A 26096-nucleotide genomic window follows, 5' to 3' on the forward strand; every position below is an offset into this window, starting at 1 on the left:
TGGAGTTAAGGACGGTTCATAGCCACCATGTGGGTGCTGGGAATTGAACCTGGGTCCTCTGCAAGAGCAGTCAGTGTTCTTAATTGATGAGCCATCTCTCCAGCCCAAAAAGTGCTATTTTTAAAACACCATCTGTATTTTTTTTGGGGGGGGGGGTCTTTTTGAGACAGGGTCTCCCTGTAGCCCCAGCTGTCCTGGAACTCACTATGTAGACCAGGCTGGCCTTGAACTCAGAGATCCACCTGCCTCTGCCTCCCAAGTGCTGGGATTAAAGGTGTGCGCCACCACTCCTGGCTTAAGTTTTGTTGGTTTTTTTTTTTGGGGGGGGTTGACTATCTGTATTTCTAACTAGCTTAAAATTAGTAATACATTTCTGAAAGGAATTTGACAAAAGAGTTTAAGGGAATTAAAAACTTACCCAATTATCATGTGCTTTTTTCTCATAGGAAATAATCTGGAAAAAAAAAGGGTTATTAAAATACTAGCAATTACTTTTCTTACATAAAAATAACTCATTCACACCACTAAAATTTAATGCTCAAACCATAACTCAAACTACTCCAAGCATCTCTGAAGAAGTCAATAAGAAACATTTTGAAAGCATATTTCCATGAGTACATATGATCTCTACGGCACTATTAAAACAAAAAGTGAATTTGAATGTAATTTTTTTTAACACCACCAAACTTCAACTCTGTGTGATAATCCACTACAAGAATTTGTAGTTAACAGATAACTAGCCTGACGTGAGACTGCAATGGTGACAGACACTGATTTAGGTTCATTAATCCTCATTCCCAAAGAAGCAAGAAATTTTCAGAATTAATCTCAGACTCTTTGGGTCCCCGGAAATGTTCCACAGCCTCATGCAACACCTCAAAAGAACTAGAAACTATATTCCTGCATCAATTCTAATGAGTCAGAATTGCTTTAACTTACATACACACACAGATACACACATACCTGCCCTTCATAAGAATGAATAGTTCTCTCCAATTCTTCTTCAAGGTCTTTGGCTCGCTTTCTATAAAGAACAAGTAATTATTCCACTGTGGTAAGATATAACAAGAAATGCTGGGCATGGTGGTGCACGACTTTAATCCCAGCACTCAGGAGGCAGAGGCAGGTGGATCTCTGTGAGTTCAAGGCCAGCCTAGTCTATGTAGTGAGTTCCAGGCCAGTCCCACTACAAGAAGACCCTGTAAAAAGACCAAAAATTAAAGGAAAAAAAAAAAAAAAGAAAGAAATGAGATCACACACACTCTTCTCCAAAAGAGTTAAACACTCAAAGTATTCTATTGCATTAAAAAAATTTTAAGTACAATTTTTCCTGACCAATTTTTAACCTCAATTAAACCTTAACAATCTAGGGCAGAGACATGCAAGGCCTTTACGCAATATACTGGAGCTTTAAAAGAAAAACAGGATTTCAAGAAGTAGCCCCATGCTAGCCTTGAGCTCACTATGTAACCTAGGCTGACCTCAAATTGACAATCTTCCTATCTCCTCATCCCAAGTGCTCCTCGTCACAAGCATATGCCACCGTGACTAGTCCTTGAATTTTCATTTGTAGGAAGCACAATCCTGAAAGATTAAGTCAGATGTCTATAATCTTAATCAGTTCCTAGGAAAATAACTTTTACAAGGTAAAATATTATTTTATTACCTTTATAAGACTAACAAAATATTTTTTCCTTTTAAATAAAAACCAAGCTTACACTTCCTAAGATGAAAGCATTACTACTATTCAGAATACTGCTATATCCTGGCTCTTTTTTCTACAGATTTTCAGTTATTTCTTTAGATTCACTGAGGACTGAACCAAAAACGAGATCCAAACACCTATTCAGAATACTACATATGGCTCACTCCTCTTTTTGTGGCACATTTACTGAATTCATTAATTGTATACATTCTTCCAATTTGAACAAAAGAGGTAAGATTTTTTTGTTTGTGTTTGTTTTTTGAAAAAGGTCTCCCTGTAGCCCCATCTAGCCTGGAACTCGCTGTGTAGACCAAGCTGGACTCGATCTCACAGAGATCCACCTGCCTCTGTCCCCTCTTCCCCAGTGCTGGGATTAAAGGCATGTGCCACAATACTCGGCCTAAAAGAGTTAAGATCTTGAAATTAATCTCTCTCCTCCTCCTCCTTCTTCCTCTTTGAGAGCAGTCCAAGCTGGCTTCACATGTACTATGTAGCCAAGGTTGGCCTTGACTCCTGATCATTCTGCTTCTGCCTCCCAAGTGCTGAGATCACAGGCATACACCACCACATCCAGCACCAATAAGTATTTATAAACTTCTTGTTATTAACATAGGATTGTCTGTATTCAAATATAAGACTTAAGTATCACACATAACTGAAAAGAAAATGGTTTTCCATTTTATAACTGTACAGCAGCAAGAAATCTGAATGAAAAGTAATGAAATTAAAACAAGTCATTTAATCTGGACACTGTTTCCTGCTACTGCATTTTCAGATGCTCTCCCTACCTCAACAAGAAAGCACACTTAATACCTGTAGGTCTCCAGCTCTTCAGTCGCGTGACTGATCTTCTCATCTACTTTGGAAAGTTTTTCCTCTTTCTCTAATCGGTAATTTTCTTCTACTGTCAATTTCCTTAAAACAAAAAGTAGTTTATTTCTTGAAATATATAATCATACATACAATCATTTTATGTATAATTTTTAAATGCATTAAAATTGATGCTTCCCACAAACAAATTCCGTAACACCACTGCAAACATCATATGCGAGGAAAAAAAAATTCTCTGCAATTCTGACGATGTGAAACTTAGTATTCAAAAACCAAGACTGTACTACGCCCAATACAGTGCTACGGTATTATAGTCTCAAGAGTTTTCTATATTATAACTTACCCAATATAAACATTAAGAAAAACTATTATGACTATACATTATTTATCAAGGCCTCCTGTAAATGAAGCAGTACATCTGTTAGAAAAGAACTGAACAAATATGCCTCTTTTTTTTGTCTTTTTTGAGACAGGGTCTCCCTGAAGTGCTGGGACAAAAGGGGTGCGCCACCATGTCTGGCTCCAACTACATATTTCTTAATTAGTGAATAAAAACAGGGATTAGGATTCCAGGTCTTATAACTACAAATATAGAATAGCCAAAGTAAATAACCCTAGTACCAGTACTCGTCCTGTTTATTACTCTTAGTTCTCTCACTAATAGGTAACTCATTGAGCCATCACTTCTAGCACACAAGCTGTTCTTAGGCTTTTACATGTGGTATTTAATTAACTACTCAACAGCTCTACAAGAAGGGTCAATTATTATCTTTATTTTTATTTATTTATTTTTTTTGGTCTTTTTGAAGCAGAGTCTAGCCCCAGCTGTCCTGGAATTCACTATGTAGACCAGGCTGGCCTCAAACTCACAAATATCTGCCTGCCTCTGCCTCCCAAGTGCTGGGATTACAGGCGGGTGCCACCACGCCCAGACATATCTTTATTTTTTTTTTAAAATACGGAATGCTTCACGAATTTGCGTGTCATCCTTGTGCAGGGGCCATACTATTCTTCTCTGTATCGTTCCAATTTTAGTATATGTGCTGCCAAAGTGAGCACTTACCTGTATTTTACAAAAATGAAAATGAAGCACAGAGAAACCAAATACAGCCATGTAATACTTAACAACAGGGATGTTGTACAAAATGCACCATCAGGCAATTTCATCACTCTATGGACATTAGAGTGTATTTATACAAACCAAGACAGCTAAGACATCAGGAGGTGACAAAGTGTCATAGTTGAAAAATACTTTTTAAGACAGGGTCTCACTATGTACTCAGGCTAGCCTAGAACTCATGATCTACCTACTTTATCCCCCAGAGAACTTGAATTACAGGCATGCGTCACAGCAGTAAATATTCTATATTCTATACACTAAATATTGAAAGCTAGGTCAATTTTTACTCGGGTATGATATGAAAATAAAGGTTATGGACTAGGGAGATGGTTAGTGGGCAAAGTCCTTGCTGCTCGAGCATGAGAACCCCAGCACTCATGTCAAAGCCAGATACAGCAATGCATGCCTGTAACCCCAGCACGGAGACAGAAGGATCCTATGGGCTTGCTGGTCAGCCTATCCAGCCAAAAATGGGAAGCTGAGACGAAGACTCTGTCTCAAAAAAAATTTTTTTAACTTTTTTTTTTTTTGGTCTTTTTGAGACAGGGTCTCTCTGTAGCCCCAGCTGTCCTGGAACTCACTATGTAGAGCAGGCTGGCCTTGAGATCTGCCTGTCTCTGCTTCCCAGGCTAGGATTAAAGGCGTGTGCTACCATGCCTGACTTTTTTTTTAACTTTTTAAAAAAGGAATGGAGAAGCAATTGAGGAAGACATCCCAACATCAGCCTCTGGTCTCTACACAAGTCCATATGAGCAAGTATACCCACAAATACTCATACACCACACATACCAAAAAACAAAGTACGGCTGGGCGTGATGGTGCACATCTTTAGTCCCAGCACTTGGGAGGCAGAGGCAGGTGGATCTCTGTGAGTTCAAGGCCAGTCTGGTCTACATAGTGAGTTCAGGACAGCTGGGACTACAGGGAGACACTGTCTCAAAAAGACAGAAAAAAAAAAAAAAAAAAAAAAAAAAAGAAAAAAGATGGTCTCTCTTACGGGAAACAGGGAAAGCAGCAGTGGGTGTGGCATCTCCTTAGGAAAAGCAGGAAAGTACGATGGGGATCGTAGGGAAGAGCACAAGACTGAGGACAGTCAGACATTTTCTGACGGCCTTTCTGTTGAGAGGTAAGGGCCATGCACCCTCTGCTCAGGGTTGAATGAGCCTCTTAAAAATGGAAATTATACTGTGAAGTAAACCCCACTAACTGAACTGTAAAAAGAAACCATATATTTAAAACAGCACACTAAACTCCTAGGTTTTAACATTTCCCTTCTTTCTAATATTAAACTTGGAAAAGTGAAGGCAATGTAGTATATCAGTCATGAAAACATCAAGCTGTCTAGAAAATAGCTGAACCTAAACTACACCCTATATAGGCAAAAGCTAAAATCTAGCATTTTGTTGGGCATGACGGTGAATGCCTTTAATCCCAGCAGAGATTTAATCAGAGTCAGGAGGTAGATCTCTGTGAGTTGGACGCTAGCCTGGTCTATATAGCAAATTCGAGGTCATCTAAGGCTATATAGTGAGACTGTCTCAAAAAAACAAAACAAAACAAAAATCTAACATTTTAATAGTTTCATCAGCTTTCTCTATTACACTATAAAAAACCAGCAGTTCTTGAACTTCAGTAGTGAACTTGAGTAGTGACCAGTTCAAGAGCAGAATATATGATACTTTGGGAACTCAGACTAATATTCAATCACAATGTGCGCACACTAATAAGACACTACACAGCTTCTCATTACCGCTTTGAAAATGTACACAAAATGCCTTTTACCTTTGAAATTTTAAATAGTACTCATTAGAATTCCATAATTACCCCAATATACAGAGTTCTTTAATAAACCCTTGATATCTAAAACTTATTCCCAATATCTTTTATTCTAAACCCAAAAAAGAACAAATGACCCACTCCAAGGTTTGCTTCTAAAACCCTGAGGCTATCCTACAGCTCTTCCTACAGCTCTAGTGATATTTTTTCTCTTTCATGTTCTGAGCCATCCCAAATGACACAAAGGTCCATGATGTACGTAAAGTCTCCATCTTGGAATGTTGATAAGCATGAATGCTATAGAGAAACTGGAAGTGAGTGAGTCTAACAAGCCACCCAGCACTCTTGTCCTAAGGAACATTAATATTCTCTACCAGTTTTTGAATATATTGAGTAGGCTCTTGTTATTTGTGCTATTCCATGCATCACAAACCATGAATTAGCAAACACTGGATCACTATTCCTGAGGCTAATCTCCCTTCACAACACTTACCTAAGCAACACACAACTTCATGTGTTCTGTTTAAATACACTTTATTTAAGCTGGGTATGGTGGTATGTGCCTTTAATCCCAGCTCTCAGGAAGCAGAGGCAGGTAGATCTGTGTGTTTGAAGGCAGCCTGGTCTACATAACAAATTCCAGGCTATCCAGTAAGGGCTACAAAGTAAGACCCTGACTCACACACACAAGAAAGATACTTTATTTAAAACTGGCCATGGTGTCAGACACCTGTTATTCAAGCACTTAGGAGGTAGAAGCTGGAGGATCAGAAGATCAAGGTCATCTTTGACTGCATGTCAACTTTGAGGCCAACATAGACTACACAAGATCATCTCAAAAGAAACAAAAAAGATATCATTTAATATATACTATAGATTCATCAACATTAAACTCATAGCTCATAGGACAATAAGTTATGCCTAAACAAAGTTTTGCTGATACACGTATTTGCTCCACAAACCACATAAGCCTTACACTCAGAACACTTGACAGCACCTGAGCACTATGCTTGGGGACTACTTTAAATAGCTAAGTCATCAATAGAAAGCATAAACCCTGGGCTGGAGAGATGGCTCAGCAGTTAAAAGCACTTACTGCTTTTGCATAGGACTGGAATTCAATTCCCACCATCCACATTGGGTGACTCACAACTGCCTATATCTGCAGCTCCAGGGATCCCACACCTCTGTCCTCCCAGAAGACTTGCACTCACATGCACACACTCACACACATGTGGCACTAAGTGTGAGAACATCTATTTATGGAATGAGAAACAAAAGAGGTAGGTTTGTTCATCCTCAACTGGGAATGTTTACACTGGACAACACAATTTTTTTATGGTTCTCAGAATGCCCATGAAAGAAGCCAACAGAGAGCTATAAGAACTGGCTTTATGGTTACAAACAAATTTTACCAAACAGACTAAGTTTGCATACAGAATGTGTAAAGAATGAGGATTGGCAAATTAAGTCCTTGAAGAGGAATGTAAGTCTGTTAGAGCTTATTGTCTTTTATAATACAAACTATATGCTATAGTTACTACTTTGAAAATCTAGAGTCTCTAGATTGGCATCCCAAGCATCTTCTCTGTAGCTATACAGTTGTGTATCTGTCATTTTCCTCTCACAGTTTTAGGCACTGGAAATATAGACAAAAATAATTTCTCTCAGAGTTTAGATTTAATGTGAGGTGGGGGACACACTGAATACTCAGAGCATAATATGAGCTATGAAGAAAAATAAGCAAAATAAAGATACAGAGCAACAGGTATGATTTTAGTTAGGGTGAGGAAGAGTCTAAGACAACATCAGCGCCTAGACTCACAAGAAACGAAGGACTGAACCATGCAAATATACAGGGGAACACCACTGTAGGCAGAGGGAGCAACCGTAAAAGACCTTAAGAAAGAGGTGTGCTTAGCATACTAAAAATCATCAAGAAAGCCGGTGTGGATAGAGGGAAGTAGAGGGAAAAGAAACTGAGTAAGCTGAAGAAATCAGAAGGCACAGGTGGCAGGCTAAGATTAACCTTCATGTTAAATTCTGATGGTGATCTAAAGGTACTGGGGTACTAAGCAAGACAATGACATACTCACAATTTTTTTAAGGGATATTCTGTGTACTGCAGAGAAAAGAGAGTGCAGGAGGCTAACAGGAGAAAGATCACTCATGAGACTACTGTGATAAGGCACCTACTGACTCATGATGGTTCTAACCAGAATAATGGCAGAGAATAAAAAGTGGTCAGATTAAAGGTTAGGAAAGTTGACAAAATTTAATAATAGATGACTCTCGGATAAAAGAGAACAACAAAGGATGACTTAAGCAGCTACCCCAAAGTCAAGGCAAATGATACTATCATTTACTAACTGAAACAAGGAACACTGGGCAGGAGCAATTTGTACAGGGGAAAGGAATCAGTTCTATATATATTAGAGAAAGAATTATTGAGCAGTTCAAGAGAGATCACTCAGATTCCTCAGCCTATCTTGCCAGTATTAGTAAGTAAAAGGCAGTAATTTGCTATCAGAAATTAAACAGGATTTTGTGAATTAACTTGCAGATTTCAATGTCATTTACATTTTCTTTTGTGAAGAAAAAAATGTTTGAAAATCAAGTAACTTTCTTAAAGGTGAGATTTAAGTAGAAAACTCCCAATAATCATAGGAAGTGAACATGTAACATACATTTCAAAGACATTTTGCTTTTCTTCAACAGCATGATGGAGCATGTTCATTACCTGTGCAGTTTCATTTCATTTTCTTGATAGAGTTCAGTCATTACTTTGAGTTTCTGCTGAAGCTTCTGATTCTCACTTTCAAACTGTGTGTTTTCTGACTGCAAAGATGCTTGCTCAGTCTGGAGACTTCTAATGTGCTCTAAAGAAAGTTTTGAAAGGTCATAAACGAACAAGACTGAGGAATTCCATAAAAATAAAATTTATTAAAGATAGTAACAATAAACTAAGTTTTCTCCAACAATAACAGAATATCTGTCTAAATATTTTGTCTAAATACATTTCACTATTTTTTTTTTTTTTTTTTTTTTTTTGAGACAGGGTCTCCCTGTAGCCCCAGCTGTCCTGGAACTCACTATGAGGCTGGCCTTGAACACGCAGAGATCCGCCTGCCTCTGCCTCCCAAGTGCTGGACTACAGACGTGCGCCACCACACCCCGCTTACTTTTCACTATTTTAACTGAAGAATTATGCAGAGTGTTTTAAAAGTTTTAATATTATTATTATGATTCCCAAGACCTTCACCATTCTAATTCTAGATTCTAATTTTCAATCTGGAAGGTGACAGTGACTGAAGTTCTCAAGAGGTCATGAAGATGAGTGTTTTGTTTTGTTTTTTCAAATGTGTATGTTTCATGTGCATGTATGTAAGTGCACCCATGTTGTGCAATGCCTGTGGAGATCAGAAGAGGGCAAAGGATCCCCTGGAAATGGAGTTACAGACAGTTGTTAGCCAACATGTAGGTGCTAGGTACTGAACCCAGGTCCTCTCTGCAAGAGCAACCAGTGCTCTTAACCACTGAGTCATCTCTCCAGCCCAAAGATGAGAGTTTTAAAGGAAGATATTTCAGTTCAACATTCCCTACTTACATATGATGAATGTCTGTTATAAGCTAATAAAGGCTTCACCTCTTGGTAACACTTTAGTTCAGGCTGACAGATGAAGATGAGTGGTAGAGCACTTGCCTAGCATGCACAAAGCCTTGGATTCAATCATCAGTACCATAAACCAATACCCAGCCCTACTGTTTAAGCTGAATTTTTACATATGTTGTAATTCAAGCCAGCTGATAACAAATGCTCATATTCCATGTCAATGAGAGACCCTGTGTCAAAAAGTTTAAAACTAGGGAGAATAATGGCTTTAGCTTTGTTTCAACTGCTCAACTACCTAAAGAATCACATATAAAGATAAAATTTCAAGGAGGGTTGGAGCCAGGCATGGTGGCATACTCCTGTAGTCCCAGCACTTGGGAAGCAGAACTCTGTGAGTTCAAGGCCATCCTGGTACATAGTAAGTTTCAGGCCAGCTGGGGCCACAAGGAGACCCTGTTTCAAAAAGACCAAAAAATTTTAAAAATTATAAAAATAAAATAAAAATCAAGGCTAGGGAGATGGCTCAGTCAGTAAAGCGCTTGCCACACAAGCATGAGAAACTGAGTTTGAATCCCCAGCACCCCATAAAAAGCTGGGTGCAATAGACTGTGCCTGTAATCCCAATGCTGGGGGGCAAAACAGGAGATTCCTTGAGGTTTACTGGAAGCCACTCCAGACAAATGAGCAAGCTCCAAGTTTAGTGAGAGGCCCTGTCTCAAAAAAAGAGAAAAGGTGGACAGCAGCTAAAGAAAACTCTCAATACTGACCTCCGGCCTCCACACAAGTACACGTGTGAACACAGACACAGACATACTGATGCACAGATACACACAAAAATGAAAATGAACAATTCTTAATAATTATGAATTCTATCACACTTTATAAAAATCTCATTTTTCTTCTAATATAATAACCTCAACTTTGAACACTTCTAAGATAGTATTTCCCAAACCCTATGAATCAATCTAACACAAGAAAAAATCCACTGTGCCTGAAGAGGGCAGTTTCAAAATCATATTAACAAGCATGGAAAATTTTAGCAATTATATGTAATGGTAAATAATTATTCTAAAATACCCATTAATTAAACATATATACCAAAAGAGAGTTTAGGTCAATACATTAGCACTAAATGACAAAGTATACAGGAAATTGTGCATATCTTCCTGCAGAAATTTTACATCTATATCAGAAGAAATTTTGTGCATTTATGTTTTCAGTCATGCCAAGAATAATCACTTAACAAAGAAATCAGTGTTGGAAAACTGAATCATATTTATTATAAAAACAAGAATTTTTTATTTATGTACCCTTATTTTTTAACTTTTTAAATTTGTGTGTGTGTATGCATGTGTGTGAGTATGTGTATACATGCATGTGTGGACAAGCAGAAGTCAGAGGACAACTTCCAGAAGTCAGTTAATTCCCTTCAACCAGGGGTTGAACTCGGGTCATCAAACTCAGCAGTAAGGGCCTTTACCCACTGAGCCATCTCACCAGCCCTCATATTTGAAGAGAGACTTTGGAGTTGGGGAGATGGCTCAGTGGTTAAGAGTACCGGCTGCTCTTACAGAGAACCCAGGCTTGGTGCCCAGCACCTACATGGTGGCTAACAACCAGTCATAACTCCAGTTCCAAGGGATCCAACATCCTTTTCTGCCCACTATGGGCACTGCACACACATGGTACACTTACATGCATGCAGGTAAAGCACTCATACTCAAAAAAAAATAAGATTAAAAAAAATTTTTTTAAAGAGAGAACTATGCTGGCCAGGTGTGGTGGTTACAGGCCTATACAAACCTCAGCACACAGGAAGCCAAGACAGAAAGATCAGAGGTCCAAGATAACCTAGACTACATAGAAACGCTGCCTCAAAAAAAGAGAAAACTATAAATGATTACCAAAAGAGGTAGAGAGAGGAAAATGGTTTCAAAAAATATTCATGAATAAAGAAAATCAATTGTAGGGATTTTTTTATGACCTACTGAAAAAGGAAAATTAGATTTGGAGGACTACTATAAGCAAACACAAGGTCTCCAATATTACTTTGGGGAAAAAAATAAAAATAAAAACTTGCCAAGGAATTGTACAAAGCAGGAGCTGGAGAGATGACTCAGTGGTTAAGAGCACTGACTGCTCTTACAGAGGACCCAGGTTTGATTCCCAGCACCCATATGACAGCTAACAACTGTCCTTAAATCCAGTTCCAGGGGATCCAACACCCTCTTCTGACCTCTGCAGGCATTTCACTGTACTTACACATATGCAGGCAAGACACTCATACACATAAAATAAAAATAAATTTCTTTAAGCATTGTATGAAGTTATGGGATAACTAGAGAACAAATCCCCTGCTGCTCTGACACTTTCCATTAAAACACAGAAATGTATTAAAATACATTAAGAGAACAGCTGCCTTAAAGGCAGAGCTCCTGTTTCCTTCTGTTATCTTCCATGGCTTTCAGTGCTATTCTTTGTATATAATGGCTTTCTTTTTAAAGTTAGACTAATGTTTTTTCAAGATCCAACAAAAATCCAACTACCACAATTACTGATAGAGCAATGATAATTTTTTAGTAACCTCCATATCCAGTGGTTTAATCTTTTTAAAGTGTTTTATTTATTTTAAAAGTTTTTAAAAATATAGATGAGGAAAAATAACATAAAAACCTGCCCATAACCCCACATTCACAGTTAACCAGTGATGAAATTTTTAATATTTCCATTCATTCTTTTCTGACATAAAAATATAAAGTTCTTAACAAAATGAGATATTATTTATTAATAAAAAATTCCAAACACAACAGAATTTTTTAATGTAACCACTATCAGCAAAATTTTAATGTTTTCAATAAAAAGAAAAACTTTATTTCTACAAGCCTAACATTACTCCTATATGTGTTAATAAACTGTGGATAGACATTAAAGTAGCAAACCACACTGGTCCCACTACTAAAAATCAGTTTTGCAATTGACAAAAATTTTACATAATTTTTCAATTTGGTTTTATTTTGTTTTGTGTTTTTGAGACAGGGTCTCCCTATAGCCCCAGCTGGCCTAGAACTCACTTTGTAGATCAGGCTGGCTTCGAACTCACAGAGATCCACTTGCCTCTGCCTCCTGAGTGCTAGGATTAAAGGCATGAGCCACCATGCGTGGTTCCATCTGTTATTTTTAACATCTAAAATTATACCAGACATGTAACAGTTTCAGAATTATTTAATCATAAATGTAAGAGAAATAGAAATGGTTTACCAGTAACAAAACTCAAAATTAATTTTTGTTTTTACAAATAACCAACAAAGCACACACCTTTAATCCCAGCACTCGGGAGGCAGAGGCAGCCTGGTCCACATAGTGAGTTCTAGTCCAGTTGGGGCTATAGGGAGACCCTGACTCGAAAAATAAAAAATATTCATAAAACCAAGAAAATTAGACATTCCCAAAATTAATTCAATAAATTCATTCTCTATAAGGAGATATATTCATTTAGAAAAACTTTACCTGTAAGGTCTTCTTTTGTTTTATCTACTTCAGATAACTGAGTGTAAATTTGGTTTCTTTCTCCTTCTAAGGCTTTTAAAGAAGCATTTAACTTTAAAGAATGAGAGAAGAAAAAAGAGGAACAGTCAGGTAAATGAGACACACAAGCCCCACAGGACACCTCTCTACACACCATCCCACTTTTCTGAGACTGTTAACACTTCATGAGTCATCCTCATCCAGGACGTAAAAGCAACAATGCAGCTTCTACCCTGGAAAGTTGGCAACATGCTTGATAGTTATGTTTGCAGAACAAGGATAGAAAAAAGGCAATTAATAGTTTTCAAGTTTTGATCAAAACAACTTTCAAACGGGGACTCTTAAGACTTCACACACATCAGGTAAGATCAGGGTACCACTACCAGGGCAGGAGGAATAAGCCAGAATAAAATATATTATTATTTCATAGAATATCTTATGACCAGAAGAAAAAGAATATACAGAGAGAACTATGAAATAAAATTTAGTAAACTTTTGTGTGTTTTCTTTTGCTTTTTTGAGACAGGGTCTCCCTATAGCCCCAGCTGGCCTAGAAATCACTATGTAGACCAGGTTGGCCTTGGATCTCAGAGATCCACCTGCCTCTGCCTTTACCTCTGCCTCCTGAGTGTTGGGATTAAAGGTGTGTACCACCATGCCAGGCTTAAACATTTTAAATATATCCTTTTTTGTTTTTAATTTTATGTATATGAGTATATTGCCTGCATATATGTGAATGCACCATGTCATGCAATGCCCATGGAGGTAAGAAGAGGGCATCGTATTCTCCTGGAACTGGAGTTAAGGATGGTCCATGTGGGTGCTGAGAATCAAACCCAGGTTCTCTGCAAGAACAGTCAGTGCTCTTAATTGCTGAGCCATCTCTCTAGCCTCTAACTATATTCTTTAACTGAAGAAATGAATGCAGAACTTGAACTTTTTAAATAAAATTCCAAAAATCATGTGAATTTCCAAAGTTAATGTGAAAAAATTAAAAGCAATTAATGAAGAAAATTCCAGTCAATTGTTATATAAACATACGGAAATAATAAAATGGACCTTCAAAATGGTGACTAAAGTAAGTGGATTTAATACATGCTGTTAGCTCTTCCTCCTTATCTTTATTTTTTTAATATTTTATTTATTTTATTTGTATGCGTGTACTGCCTGCATTAATTTAAGTGTACCCGGGGTGCAATGCCCACAGAGGTCAGAAGAGGAGTTATGTACAGCTGTTAGCTGCCATGTGAGTGCTGGGAATGGAATCCAGGTCCTCTGCAAGAGCAGCTAGTGCTCTTAACTGCAGAGCCATCTCTCCAGTACCCCTCCTTATCTTTATATTTGCATAATAATGCGAACCTTGGCAGCATATATCAGCTTCTTCAAAGTTCCATTTGGCTGTTTATCTATAATAAAAACAAAACCAGCATTATTTAAGACATTCAAATGATTACATTAGTTCACTCAACTACAGCCTTATAATCCCTCTTTTTGCTACAATAAAGAATTTGGAGCTGGGCATGTTACCTCACACCTGTAATCCCAATGCTCCAGAGGCTGAAACAGGAGGATCTACCATGAAGATCTGGCCAGCCTGGGGTACACAGTGAGTTACAGACCAGTTTGAACTAGAGTAAGACTCTGTCTCAAAAAAATAATAAAATAATTATAATAAAAATAATAATTTGGTATGAGATAGACTGGCCTACTCTCAGGAAGCTAAACACTAAAAGCGACCAAAGTACTAGAGTCGTAACAAGAACTAACATTCACCTAAACACAGACCACAGACTTACATTTGTTCTGGATTCTTAAAGTATCACAACATCCAAAATATTAGTGGACTTACAACCCAAATTAAGAAATACTAGGCACAAATTCTAAAGAAAAAGCTTTTGTACCTGATAAAATACAAATGAAAAAAAGACAACTGGAACTTTATTACAGTCCTCCCTTTAGTAGCAGTTTCTGTGATTATGTGGCAGTCTGGAATTAAGTATAAAATTCCATAGACAGCTCCTAAGCTTTAGATTACATGCCATTCTGGGTAGCACGAGGAAATCTCATGCTGACTACTGGTTTCTGCCTGAGATGTGACCCACCGTTTGTCCAATACCCAGGCTGTATCCATCCACTGGTCACTTTGTAGCCAAGTGGCTGTTATAAACTAAACTTTACTGTGAGTACAGGAGAAGAGAAAACAGTATTTAGAGGGTTCATTTAGTACTTAACTGTTGTTTCAGGCACCTGCTAGGCAACTTGGGAAGTACCCTGCTAATTATGCAATGGGTCAGAGACACAGAAGCGGGTACACAGAAGTCTGAAGAGTTACCACTGGAGGAGACTAGGTGCAGTCAGCACCTTCCTATACTAGTTTTATATCTTATTAATCTGTACTTTTTTTTTCAAATTGAAAAAAATTAATGGGCCAGATGTGATGGCATATGCCTTTAATTCCAGCTCTCAGGAGGCAGCAGAGGCAGGCGGATCTCTGTGAGTTCAAGGTCAGCCTGGTCTACATAGCAAGGTTCCAGACCAGCTGGGGCTACAGGGAGACCCTGTCTCAAAAAGACAAAAAAAGAAAAAAAAATAGTCAAAGGAATTAGTTTGAGAATACATAGTAAATGGCTAAATGAACCTATATTTTGCCAACTCTACACTGTAACCAGAAATGGCAGTAACAATTTGTGACAGCCAAGATTAAAGTACTGTAATGTGTCTACTGCAAAAGAGACATCATGAATTTCTCATCTGTGTAACAGTTGTTTCAAAATTAGTCACCCATCCATATGATTAGCAGGGAAAATGGATATCAGAATGATATGATCCAGTTATTAAAACTGGTTGTATGAGCCGGGCATGGTTGCGCATGCCTTTAATCCCAGCACTCAAGAGGCAGAGGCAGGTGGATCTCTGTGAGTTCGAGGCCAGCCTGGTCTACATAGTGAATTACAGGCCAGCTGGGGCTACAGGGAGACCTTGTCTCAAAAAGACCAAAAAACAAAAAAACTGTTGTAATGAAGATCTGAACACTGCAAAGGATGAAGAGGCTGCAAGTCTGGCAACGTGAAGAAAGACTTACTAGAACAGCAGAATCCCAGCTAGAGGAAAACTGCATGCAGGGAGAGGACAATGCTTCAGACAGACGGACAGACAACCAAAGGACAAGTGTACAAGGAACAGGTGGCATGAGGAATGAAGAGGAACAGAAGGGCTAGGCACCATTAGGAAAAGAGTCATGACTTAATACCTAAGTGAGCACCATTTCCTGAGTCAATTTTCATTTCCAATTCCAAATTGCCATCATCTGTTATGTCTTCTCCAAGCACAGCAGCCCAATCTTTCATCTTGAGCAAGCGTTCAATCAGAGACTAGACATTCAGCAAAGGGGAAAAAAGTGGAAGGTAAGCTAAAGTAACGCTTATTGTAATGCTTTACAATTTGGGAATGTACAGTACTTTACAAATCAATCCAGGACCAATGAGGTGGCTCAACGGGTAAATGCCTTCCCACCAAGTCTGAAAACCTGAGTTTGGTCCCTGGGAATCAGGGACTAGAAGAAGAGAGCTGACTCCTACAAGTTGTCCTCTGATCTCCACACACACACCACACCGCATGTATATGCCCCCGTACATTTACACAGAAATAAGTAAATGTAATTTTAAAAACTATGGACTAGAGAAATGACTCAGCAGTAAAAAGCAAGTACCACTATTGCAGAAGACATGAGTCGGTCGGGTAGCTTACAACGGCCTATAACTCCAGCTCTGTAGTGGCGTTTCATTGACTTTGGCCTCTACAGGCACCTGCACACGCATGTAAAACACAAACACACACACACACACACTTAAAATAATAAAAATAAATCTTAAAACATTTTAAAAACCAATCCATATAAATAATTCCAGAAGAACTCTGATTTTTCCACTTGTTATTAAGATATATAAATAGGGGCTGGAGAGATGGCTCAGTGGTTAAAAGCACTGGCTGTTCTAGCGGAGAACCAGGGTTCAGTTCCCAGCACCCACATGGCGGCTAACAACCATCTGTAACTCCAGTACCAGGGATCCTCTTCTAACATTCATAGGCATTGAAGAACACAGGAGCACTTCCATACATGCAGGCAAAACAGTCATTCACATAAAATAAAAATAACAAAAAATATGTAAATAGTTTTTAAAAGCTATTAACACTTATTGACAATTAAGCCCTATGAGATAAAAACCAAAACTAGTTATTCCTAAATCAAACACAGTATTTGATAATGGTTCATTCTTGCTAAACAAATTATATGACCACAAAGCAGTAAAATGTATACAAGTGCACACGCAGCTGTGCTTGCATGAGCAAGGCAGAGGAGGATGTCAGGTATCTTCCTCTATTACCATACTGTCTTGAGATCTCTCATTGAATCAGAAACTTTCCATTTTGTCTAGGCTGGCTGACGAACTCGGCTCCAAGACCTTGCTGCTGGGCTGCAATACTGGGCATACAAGGCACACACAGACATGCTCGGCTTTTTACCTGGGTGCTTAGCAACTGTTCTTACCAACTGAGCCATTTCTCTAGTCCCTGAAATATTTTCTTACATGACATTTCTCACATGTCGGAAGTAAGAGTGGGGCTGGAGAAATGGCTCAGTGCCTAAGAGCACTTGCTGCTCTTCCAGAGGACCTGAGTTTGGTTCCCGGCACTTATGTCTGGTGGGCCACAATCTCCTGTAACTCCAGCTCCAGGAGAGCCAATGCCCTCTTCTATCCTTGGCAGGTACCCACATACATGTGGCATTCACACACACACACACACACACACACACACAAACAAATAAAACTGAAATATTTTTTTGCAAATGGTCATTAAAATATGGGTGTAACTTTTGTGTGGTATCAAATCTGTGACTTAAGGTATATAAAAATTTGGGACTGGAAAGATGCCTCAGCAGTTAAGAACACTGGTTGTTCTTGCAGAAGACCCGGGTTCAAATCCCAGCACCCACATGGCAACTAACAACTGTCTGTAACTCCAGTCCCAGGGAATCCAACAGCCTCTTCTGTCCTCTGCAGGTATTGCACGACACGGTGCACTTACCTACATACAGGCAATAGACACATACACATAAAATAAAAAAATAAAATAAAAATTTTAAAAAGATATATAAAAGCTGGGTGTGGTGGCACATGCCTATAGTCCCAGCACCTGGGAGGCAGAGGCAGGCGGATCTCTGTGAGTTCAAGGCCAGCCTGGTCTACATAGTGAGTTCCAGGACAGCTGGGGCTGCAAGGAGACCCTGTCTCAAAAAGACCAAAAAAAAAAAAAAAAAAAAAAAGATAAATAAAAATCATAATTCTTACTTATTTAAATATATAACTAGCTGAAGAGTTCAACTGAGACAAAGAGAAGCACATCATAAAAGACAATTTAAGGGTCTGGAGAGACAGCTCAGCAGTTAAGAGCACTGACTGCTCTTACAGAGGACTAGGGTTCAATTCCCAGCACCCACATGGCAGCTAACAACTGTCTGTAACTCCAGTTCCAGGGGATCTCTGGACCTCCTTGGGCATTGCATGATATGGGTGCAATTACACACATGCAGGCAATACATTCATATACATAAAATTAAAAAATAAAAATAATAAATAAAATATTTGGGGGCTGGACAGATAGCTCAATGGTTAAGAGCCCTGGCTGTTCTTGCAGAAGACCCAGGTTTGAATCCCAGCACCCACATGGTGGCTAACAACCATCTGTAATTCCAGTTCTAGGGGATCCAATGCCCTCTTCTGTCTTCTGTGGGCACTGTATGACACAGGTGCACTTACACACATGCAGGCATAAAATTCATACACATAAAAGAAGTATAAATAAGTCAAAAAAATTTTTTGATATTTTAAAAAAGAGAATTTAAATGGGAATATTAGACATTTCCCAACGATTCTTAAAGATTTATTTTTGGGGGGGGGCATACTGATCCCATAACAGGCTCTTTACTGACCAATATGCATCACCATCATCAGGATGACCTGGGCTCAGTCTTCTGTCCCCAGGATGGAACATATGTTGGACAAATGTCCATTGTTGGCCTTGTAGACTACCCAGCTTTATTTAATTAATTAATTTATTTATTTATTTATTTATTTTGCATGTATGAGTACTTCATGTATATAGGAACCCACAGAGATCAGAAGAGGGCATCAGATCCCCCAGCACTGAAGTTAGAGGTGGTATGAGCCACCATGTGGGTGCTGGGAACCTGTTGAGCCATCTTGTCAGTCTATGTAATATCAATTATTTTATTCTTACAATCAGAGTGAAGTTTCAATTATTTTATGTGTGTGACATGTATGTGTGTGCTTCTCTGTCCATGTGGGTGCAGGCCTGTGCATGCCATGGCAAACCTATGGAGGTCAGAGACAGGACAACCCTAGGGTTTAGTCCTTGCGTTTCCACACGGAGGCAGTCTGCCACTGGGGTAAGCCAGGCTAGCTGGGCCCGGGAGCTTCAAGAGATCCTGTCTCTGACTCTCTCTCTCTACTGCTATGCAATGACATTACATTACAGACGTTTGTGCTACAGCCCACAGTTTTTACTTGGGTTCGGAGGATCTGAACTCAAGACCCTCAGACTTGAGTTACAACAAGCACTTTTCTCCACTGAGCCTTCCACCCTGAGTTTCAATTACTTTATTTTAAATTTTCATCTCTATAAAAGTCTGTAATATCAGCTAATGCAGGTATAAATAATATTCAATCACTACCTATACACTATAAATCCATTTCTCCAGCTCTTTCCAACTTCTTACCAACAGAAGCAGATGTCAGCATAACAAGAAAAGGTAAAAAAAATCATTTTTTTCTTGCTTTATTAAATAACAGGCTAAAATACTGGAAGAAAAAGAGGGCATGTTGGATATTAAGATATATGTTACAAATCTATGTATCTTCAAGGAGCATTTGAAATCTGACCAAAGCATAATGGCAATAAAAGCTGCTAAAAGTTTTCAAATTTCAGGTAAGTATGAAACTATGTCTACGTGAGTCAGTAAACCCGAAGAGCCGCCTACCGTGGTCTGCTCCTCCTTGTGCCTTAGCACTCGTTCCACCTGTGCCTTGGACTCCTCACAGGCTGCTTTCTGCTTATTCCGTTCACTCACTTGTTCTTTCATTACTTCAGCTTCCTGTAAAAGCTGAAATCAAAACAGTAACAACGAAGTAGAAGTCAGCACAATGTTTAGATGCCCCATGTATCATTGAGAGAGATTACAAAGGTAGGGTTCCTATTTACAAAAAACTTTCAAAATAGAAGACAGTAAAATAACAAACACTGTCCAACTGGCTTATTTACAAAGTAAATTTTTTATCAAAAACAAGGTTTCTGACACATGCTATCTCTTAAATCTGGTCATTTCTTTCCATCCTTATATCCCATATCACATACCATATCTTGTTTTAAATTTATCTTTTAATCATTGTGCTAAAGAGAGGTAACCCTTATGAATACTATTAATGTGGAACAGATATTCTGCAGATTTATACCAGGTATAGCGTGGCATGTGCCTATTAATCCCAGTCTGGATTGTACAGTGAATTCCAGTCTAGCCTGCTCTACATGGTAAGACCTTGTCTATAATGAAAGGAGTGAGGGAAGGCACTTTTGATTATAGTATAGCAAATTTAAAACAGGGTTCACCACTACTTTCTCTGAAATCTAAAATAACAGCACAAGATTTAAAAGAAATAGACCTAAAAAGAAGAGAGAGAAAGAAAGAGAGAAAGAGAGAGGGGAGAGAGAGAGAGAGAGAGAGAGAGAGAAAGAAAGAAAGAGGAGGTGAAGCAAAAGAAAATGGTAAAACTAGAAAGGAAAAGCCACGAGTGTGATAAAAGACAGCAGACTGCAGAGAGCAGAACCCTAGCCAGAGGACAGGAAAGCAGAGGCCAACCCGTAAGGGGCATAACTTGAAGACACCAACAACAGGACAATTGGAGTGAAAAGGAGATCTAGCCAAAAGTCTATAAAAAGCAGTTAAGGTCACCTGGGTTCCAGTGCTTACAAATACACAGTCTCATTCTCTGTAATTTATTTCTATCTTACACACACATACACACACACACACACAAAGAAAAGAACAGTTATTCTTTGGAAATATGGAACTTGAGACTCTGGGATAGCTGCACTAGCTGGGAGGGTGGAAGTAACACGCTGAAAATATGAACATTTAAGTGGGAGCTGACTTGCTGAACAGTGAGATGCTAGCACTCCTGACCTCACTGAGCTGCAAGACTGCTGGCAAAATAGGCTGACACCTCCCAAGGGGGAACTGAGGCAGACACACTCCTATGGAAACAGTCTTTAGATGCCATATGGAAACACCATAGCCATATCGAAATACAGAAAAACCCACGAAGGATACACGCACAGCTCCCCAATGGATTTGGACAGCTTCATAATTAAATGAGCAGTCATCCATGGATCCCCAGATATCTAAAAAGAAAAACTTTTAGACAAAACATAAAATAGACACAAAGGAATCCGGGCAATTCAGGGAACTGAAAGCACTTCCCCAAAAATTCTCAGTATCCTTAACAATGAAACAGGAACAAAAACCTAACAACACAAAAAATAATTCTTATACAACTGAAAAATATCGAAGAGCTGAACACGGCGAATCATGCCTGCAAATCCCAATACTTGGGAGTCAAAAGACAAGAGGATCGTGACTGTGAGGCCATGCTAAGCTACCTAATGAGACTCAAAGAAAGAAAAGGAAAAAAGACAAGGGGCTAGGAGTAGAGTCCAAGGACAGAGTGTTTGCTTAGCATGTACAAAGCCCTGGGCTCAATAAGCACTGCAAAAACAAGGAAGGGAGGGAGAAGGAAAGGAAGGAGGGATTCCTTTTCACAGCAAATTCTGACTTTATTGGGAGAACAGGAGGGAAGGCACTTCTGTGTTAGTGCCTATATATGTGTTGGAGAGAATAAAAGCTGAATTCTCATTTGATCTGGCCCCAGAATTCCTTCTACCTGTAGGCCCCAAATTGGTAACACATTAACCCTCACTGGTATTTTCTATACCCCTCCTTCAGTCTGGCTTAAGGAGTTGGTACTAATGGCTGTTTACTGTGATTACCAAAATGCTGACTGCCCCAAGCTTACTTCATTCCTGGGAGAAGACAGTGCCAAAAGTGACACTTTGACATCCTTTACAAAAAGACATCAAGGTAAGCATAGGAAACTGCCCTGCTCGCGTGAGCTCCAGGAAAAGCCCACTCAGTACATGACATGGGTTAGCTGTGAGTTTTCCCAGAACATTTATACTTTATATTCATAATCTGAAGAGTCTCTACAGAACACACACCTGTTTCTGGCTTTCCTGAAGTTGAGAATTTTCATTCAAGGCATCTTTTATTGCTCCCTTAAGTCGTTCTTCATTGATGGCAAATATTCGGAAGGTTGTTTTGGCCTAAGTAAAACAAAAAACACTGAGTCTATAACAACGTCCCACAACAGCTCATCTTTACACATTCCCCAAAGAACATAGAATTTAGGGAAAGGCAAAAACGTGCCAATATTAAGAGCAGAGGCAGCATGGTTTAGCAAAACGAAGGCTGTTGAGAATGAAGGCCCAGGCCTAGCCTCATCTACATGTATGACTCTGGACAAACAGGAGCTATGCAGCCAATATTACCTATTTATTCTTTGTCCCCATCCTAAAGTTGATGCTTTATGAGGGAATTTTTGTCTACTAATAAAAAGTATCACACAACTTCCATAGTGCTCAGTATGTACCCATAGATCAAACTTATCCAGTGAAAAATTAACTTCTTGAAGCACCTCCAGAAAAAAATATGTTTGGCATGGTGGTGTACGCCTTTAATCCCAAACATTCAAGAGGTAGAGGCAGGTGGATCTCTGTGAGATCAGGCAAGCCTGGTCTACACAGCAATTCCAGGCCAGCTGTGGCTACAAGTAGACCCTGTATCAAAAAACAAAAAAAAAAAAAGGAACAATACATATCTAAGACACCATATATTCCATATACTAATGTAGTATTTTACAATAATCAAAATAACAGTAAAACCTAAATGATTTTTGAAAGCAACAGACAAATCAGACTAATTCAACTTACTTCAGCTACTTGTGATTTGAGAGATTTTGATTCATCTTCCAGGGACTGTATCTTTTTTGAAATATCCGCCATCTGTAAAGACAGTGTGTCAGTCCATATATATTTACTAAGTCCCCTAGGCTTCCATGACAGCATATATTTGCCATGTATATTGTTAACCTAACATAAAACTAAGGTTCAAATGAAGAAGGCCCTGTCAGTTTGCTTTGCTGAGAAGGATGTTATGAACCACATAACAACAGCTTGTCTTCTCAACTTTGATATATCATGTCCATGTCACTTTTGTAGGCTCAAGAAAAGCCTACCAATGCTACATTTTACATACATCGAAATTTTCCTTAAGCCAGATTTTGTTTTGTTTGTTGTTTTTTTGCAATAGGGTCTCACTATGTAGCCTTGGCTGGCCTAGAACTTGCTATGTAGACCAGAAATCTGCCTTTCCTCTGCCTCTGTCTTCCAAGTGCTGGGATTAAAGGTAGGTACCACCATTCCAGGCCTTTAAGCCAGGTTTTAAAATGGAAAGACTGAATGCTCTTAACAAATATTTTAAGTAAAAAATAAAAAGCTTTCCTAGGTATATGATCACTCAACTTATATTGATATGTTACTTCTACAGAAAACACGGAAAATCTCTATGAATGTGCAAGAGAGCCAAGGTGTGGTGGTGCACAGCTGTGATCCCAGCACCTGGAAGGCAGAGGCAGGAGGATCAGGAGTTTGAGGCTACTATAAGTTACACATCCACCCTGGGGTATAAGCCTGTCTCAAAAAAAGGAAACCTATGATAATATCGAAAAAGTGAAAGGACTGGATCTGGAAAATTTGCTCTCAATAGTCTCATACTCTTAGCATTTTTTATATGCATGGGTTTTTGTTGGGTGTTTTGTTTTGGTTAGATTTGCTTTAGTTAGATTTAATTTTTCTTCACTTGGCTTTGGGTTTCTATTTTCAGTTTATTTGTTTATTTTGGTTTTTGGAGATAAGATCTCCTCTCCCTATCGAGTCCAGGCTAGCCTGGAACTTGAGAACTTCCTGCCTCTACCTCCCAAGTGCTGGGATTACAGGTTCATGCCACTAGGCCAGGCTTACAAGAAATATTTTAATTAACATCATTTTTTTTTAAGATTTTATTTTGGGGGGCTAAAGAGATGCAGAGAAGTCATTAAAAGCACTTCCCAGCACTGACATGGCAGCTAACAACTCTCTGTAACTCCAGTTCCAGGGGACCCAACACCCTCTCCTGGCCTCCATGAGCACTGCACACACAGGTATACTTACATACATGCATATGAAACATTCATATACATAAAATAAAAATAAATAAGTCAAAATAAATTTTTAAATAATGACTTTACTTTTATGTGAGTGCTTTTCATAATTCTCTTTGAATATAAGAGGCTTACCAACTCATCTTGTTCAGAATGTTTAGATCTCTCTTCTTTTAGCTCCTTCTCTAGAAAAACTATTTCATCCTCAAGTTCAGATTTAGACCTTTCTAGGTTTGCATAGGTTGCCTAAAACAGAATGCCAACATTAACAAAATAGACATGTGAAATTTTGGTAAAGGTAAAAGTCGGACAAGTATAATCAAACATGTTTATAAAGAGTTTATACATTTGTTCATTTTCACAACATTAAAATAACTAACAGCAAGCCTGGTAGCAGTCCACAAACTTCTGTAGAGAGCACATATTTCAGGCTTAGGGCATGTAGTCTGTCACAAATTCAACTATGTAACTGTAATGAGAAACAAAGTCAATACCTAAATGAATTAATGTAGCTCCATTCCAATAAAAGTTTTATTAGTAAAAACAGTAGGAAATCTACTATGTACAGTTTGGCAATGAAGTAGTTCTAAAGCATGTTAAAAACATGTTACAGGAAAAGAAATGCCAAATAGGCCCAGTTTAATTCAAAAACAAAATATAAATTTTAAAATCTGGATTGCCTCATCATAATATTTTCCACTGAATAACATATTTTATGTAATCTTTTTAATTTAAAGTGATTATTAGACTAGGCTAATTGGATTTTAAATGCTGTATCAACATACCTCTGATATTTGTGATCCTTCAACAAACTTGTTTAAAAAAAAAAACAAAAAACCAAAAGGTGTTATAGTAGTGAAAAAACTTATTTACATGTATCTCTCCAAATAGGACTATTTCATTATAGGACTCCTCTGATTTGAATAAAAGTTACTCTATTGGTTTGATTTTTATCTACAGAGTCAACTACCAAACTCTGTAAAAATTGTATTATATTAGTTTGTATTCAATTAATACTACTAGTCTTAAAATTGTTTTAATTACTAAAATTAGAGAAAATTTTCCAAGACATTCAATTCAGCCAAAAGCTTAACTAATTTTACTGCTAATTCATATCAATTCATTGTCTTGACAAAAAAAAACTGGTATATTTATCTGTAACTCTGAACTTGAATAAATATTTGCCTTTGTTACCCAGCAACAACTCTTCTGTTAGTATCCAATAGTCTTCTAAACTTTTTTGTTTGTTTTTTGTTTTTGTTTATTTGAAGTTTCACTATGTAGTTCAAGTAGGCCTGGAAATAATTATGTAGCCCAGATTAGTCACAAATTTGCAATTCTCCCATGTCCGCCTCCCAAGTGCTAAGATTACCAACATACACTACCACATCTGGCTAAATTTCTTTTATTTAGGAAACTAATAAATTACCACTGGAATAGAACTTGTAACAGAGGGTCGCCAAATGTAACAATTACAAGTTCTTAAGCACATTAATAAATAGCAACTAAAGAAACAAAAAATTAATAAGTTCATTTGGAATCTCTATCTTCCTTTGGATTCTACAGGTGTATTCTAAATGATAACACACAGACTTTCTGCTGGCGACAGACCCCACTGTCAGAGAACTGCAAAGCTGGACTGAAGAAGTAAAGCAAAGGTACAGGACTACCATTTCCTACTAGTTAGTCAGCAGGAGCAGCCTTTTCTACTACTCTTCATCACAACCTTGCTTTTCACAGCTCTTCAATCTCTAAACAGTATTAAGGCACTCCCATCATTTATCTTAATCTATTAAACTAAAAACTATCATAATTTCCTTCTGAATCAGGAAAGGCAACTGTGTATATCTCTCCCAAACTTCTCATTCAATAACATCATGTTGGTAGCTTAAAATTGGCCATGATGCAGAATACTTATCACAAAACTCAGCAAATGGTTTTTAGATAGCAGCTGTTTTAACATTTACCAGCATACTACTATAATGTAAACCTTTGGCCAGATTCTAGTTACCTCCTATACCATAGGATGATAAAAAGATAAAACTGTCACAATTTACATAATTTATTGTTTCCTATTATTCCTAAATTTGTGAGTCCTATGCCTTCTTCTGAAGCAAACTGTGTTAAAAAAAAAAA

The 26096-nt window shown here is 38.2% G+C and overlaps 1 protein-coding gene and 1 non-coding gene across 11 annotated transcripts in view; both read right to left on the reverse strand.

Moving 5' to 3' along the window:
- Positions 1–26096, reverse strand: part of Mia2 (MIA SH3 domain ER export factor 2) — a 119447-nt gene that overhangs the window by 45467 nt on the left and 47884 nt on the right. For all 10 annotated transcript variants that reach the window (XM_029561577.1, XM_029561576.1, XM_029561575.1 and 7 more), the window contains 11 exons: positions 24096–24206; positions 22693–22764; positions 21922–22026; positions 19631–19753; positions 15821–15941; positions 13930–13976; positions 12553–12643; positions 8173–8311; positions 2519–2620; positions 964–1024; positions 419–454 (listed from right to left, as the gene is read on the reverse strand). In XM_029561577.1, coding sequence (XP_029417437.1) covers positions 419–454; positions 964–1024; positions 2519–2620; positions 8173–8311; positions 12553–12643; positions 13930–13976; positions 15821–15941; positions 19631–19753; positions 21922–22026; positions 22693–22764; positions 24096–24206 — 1008 coding nt within the window. The remainder of the gene's footprint in view (positions 1–418; positions 455–963; positions 1025–2518; positions 2621–8172; positions 8312–12552; positions 12644–13929; positions 13977–15820; positions 15942–19630; positions 19754–21921; positions 22027–22692; positions 22765–24095; positions 24207–26096) is intronic.
- LOC115069602 lies at positions 3489–3595 on the reverse strand. Its single transcript, XR_003848853.1, has one exon. It is a non-coding gene; the product is annotated as a U6 spliceosomal RNA (small nuclear RNA).

Source organism: Nannospalax galili, unplaced genomic scaffold (assembly GCF_000622305.1).
Source record: "Nannospalax galili isolate Female #2095 unplaced genomic scaffold, S.galili_v1.0 scaffold1594, whole genome shotgun sequence".
Lineage (NCBI taxonomy): Eukaryota > Metazoa > Chordata > Mammalia > Rodentia > Spalacidae > Nannospalax > Nannospalax galili.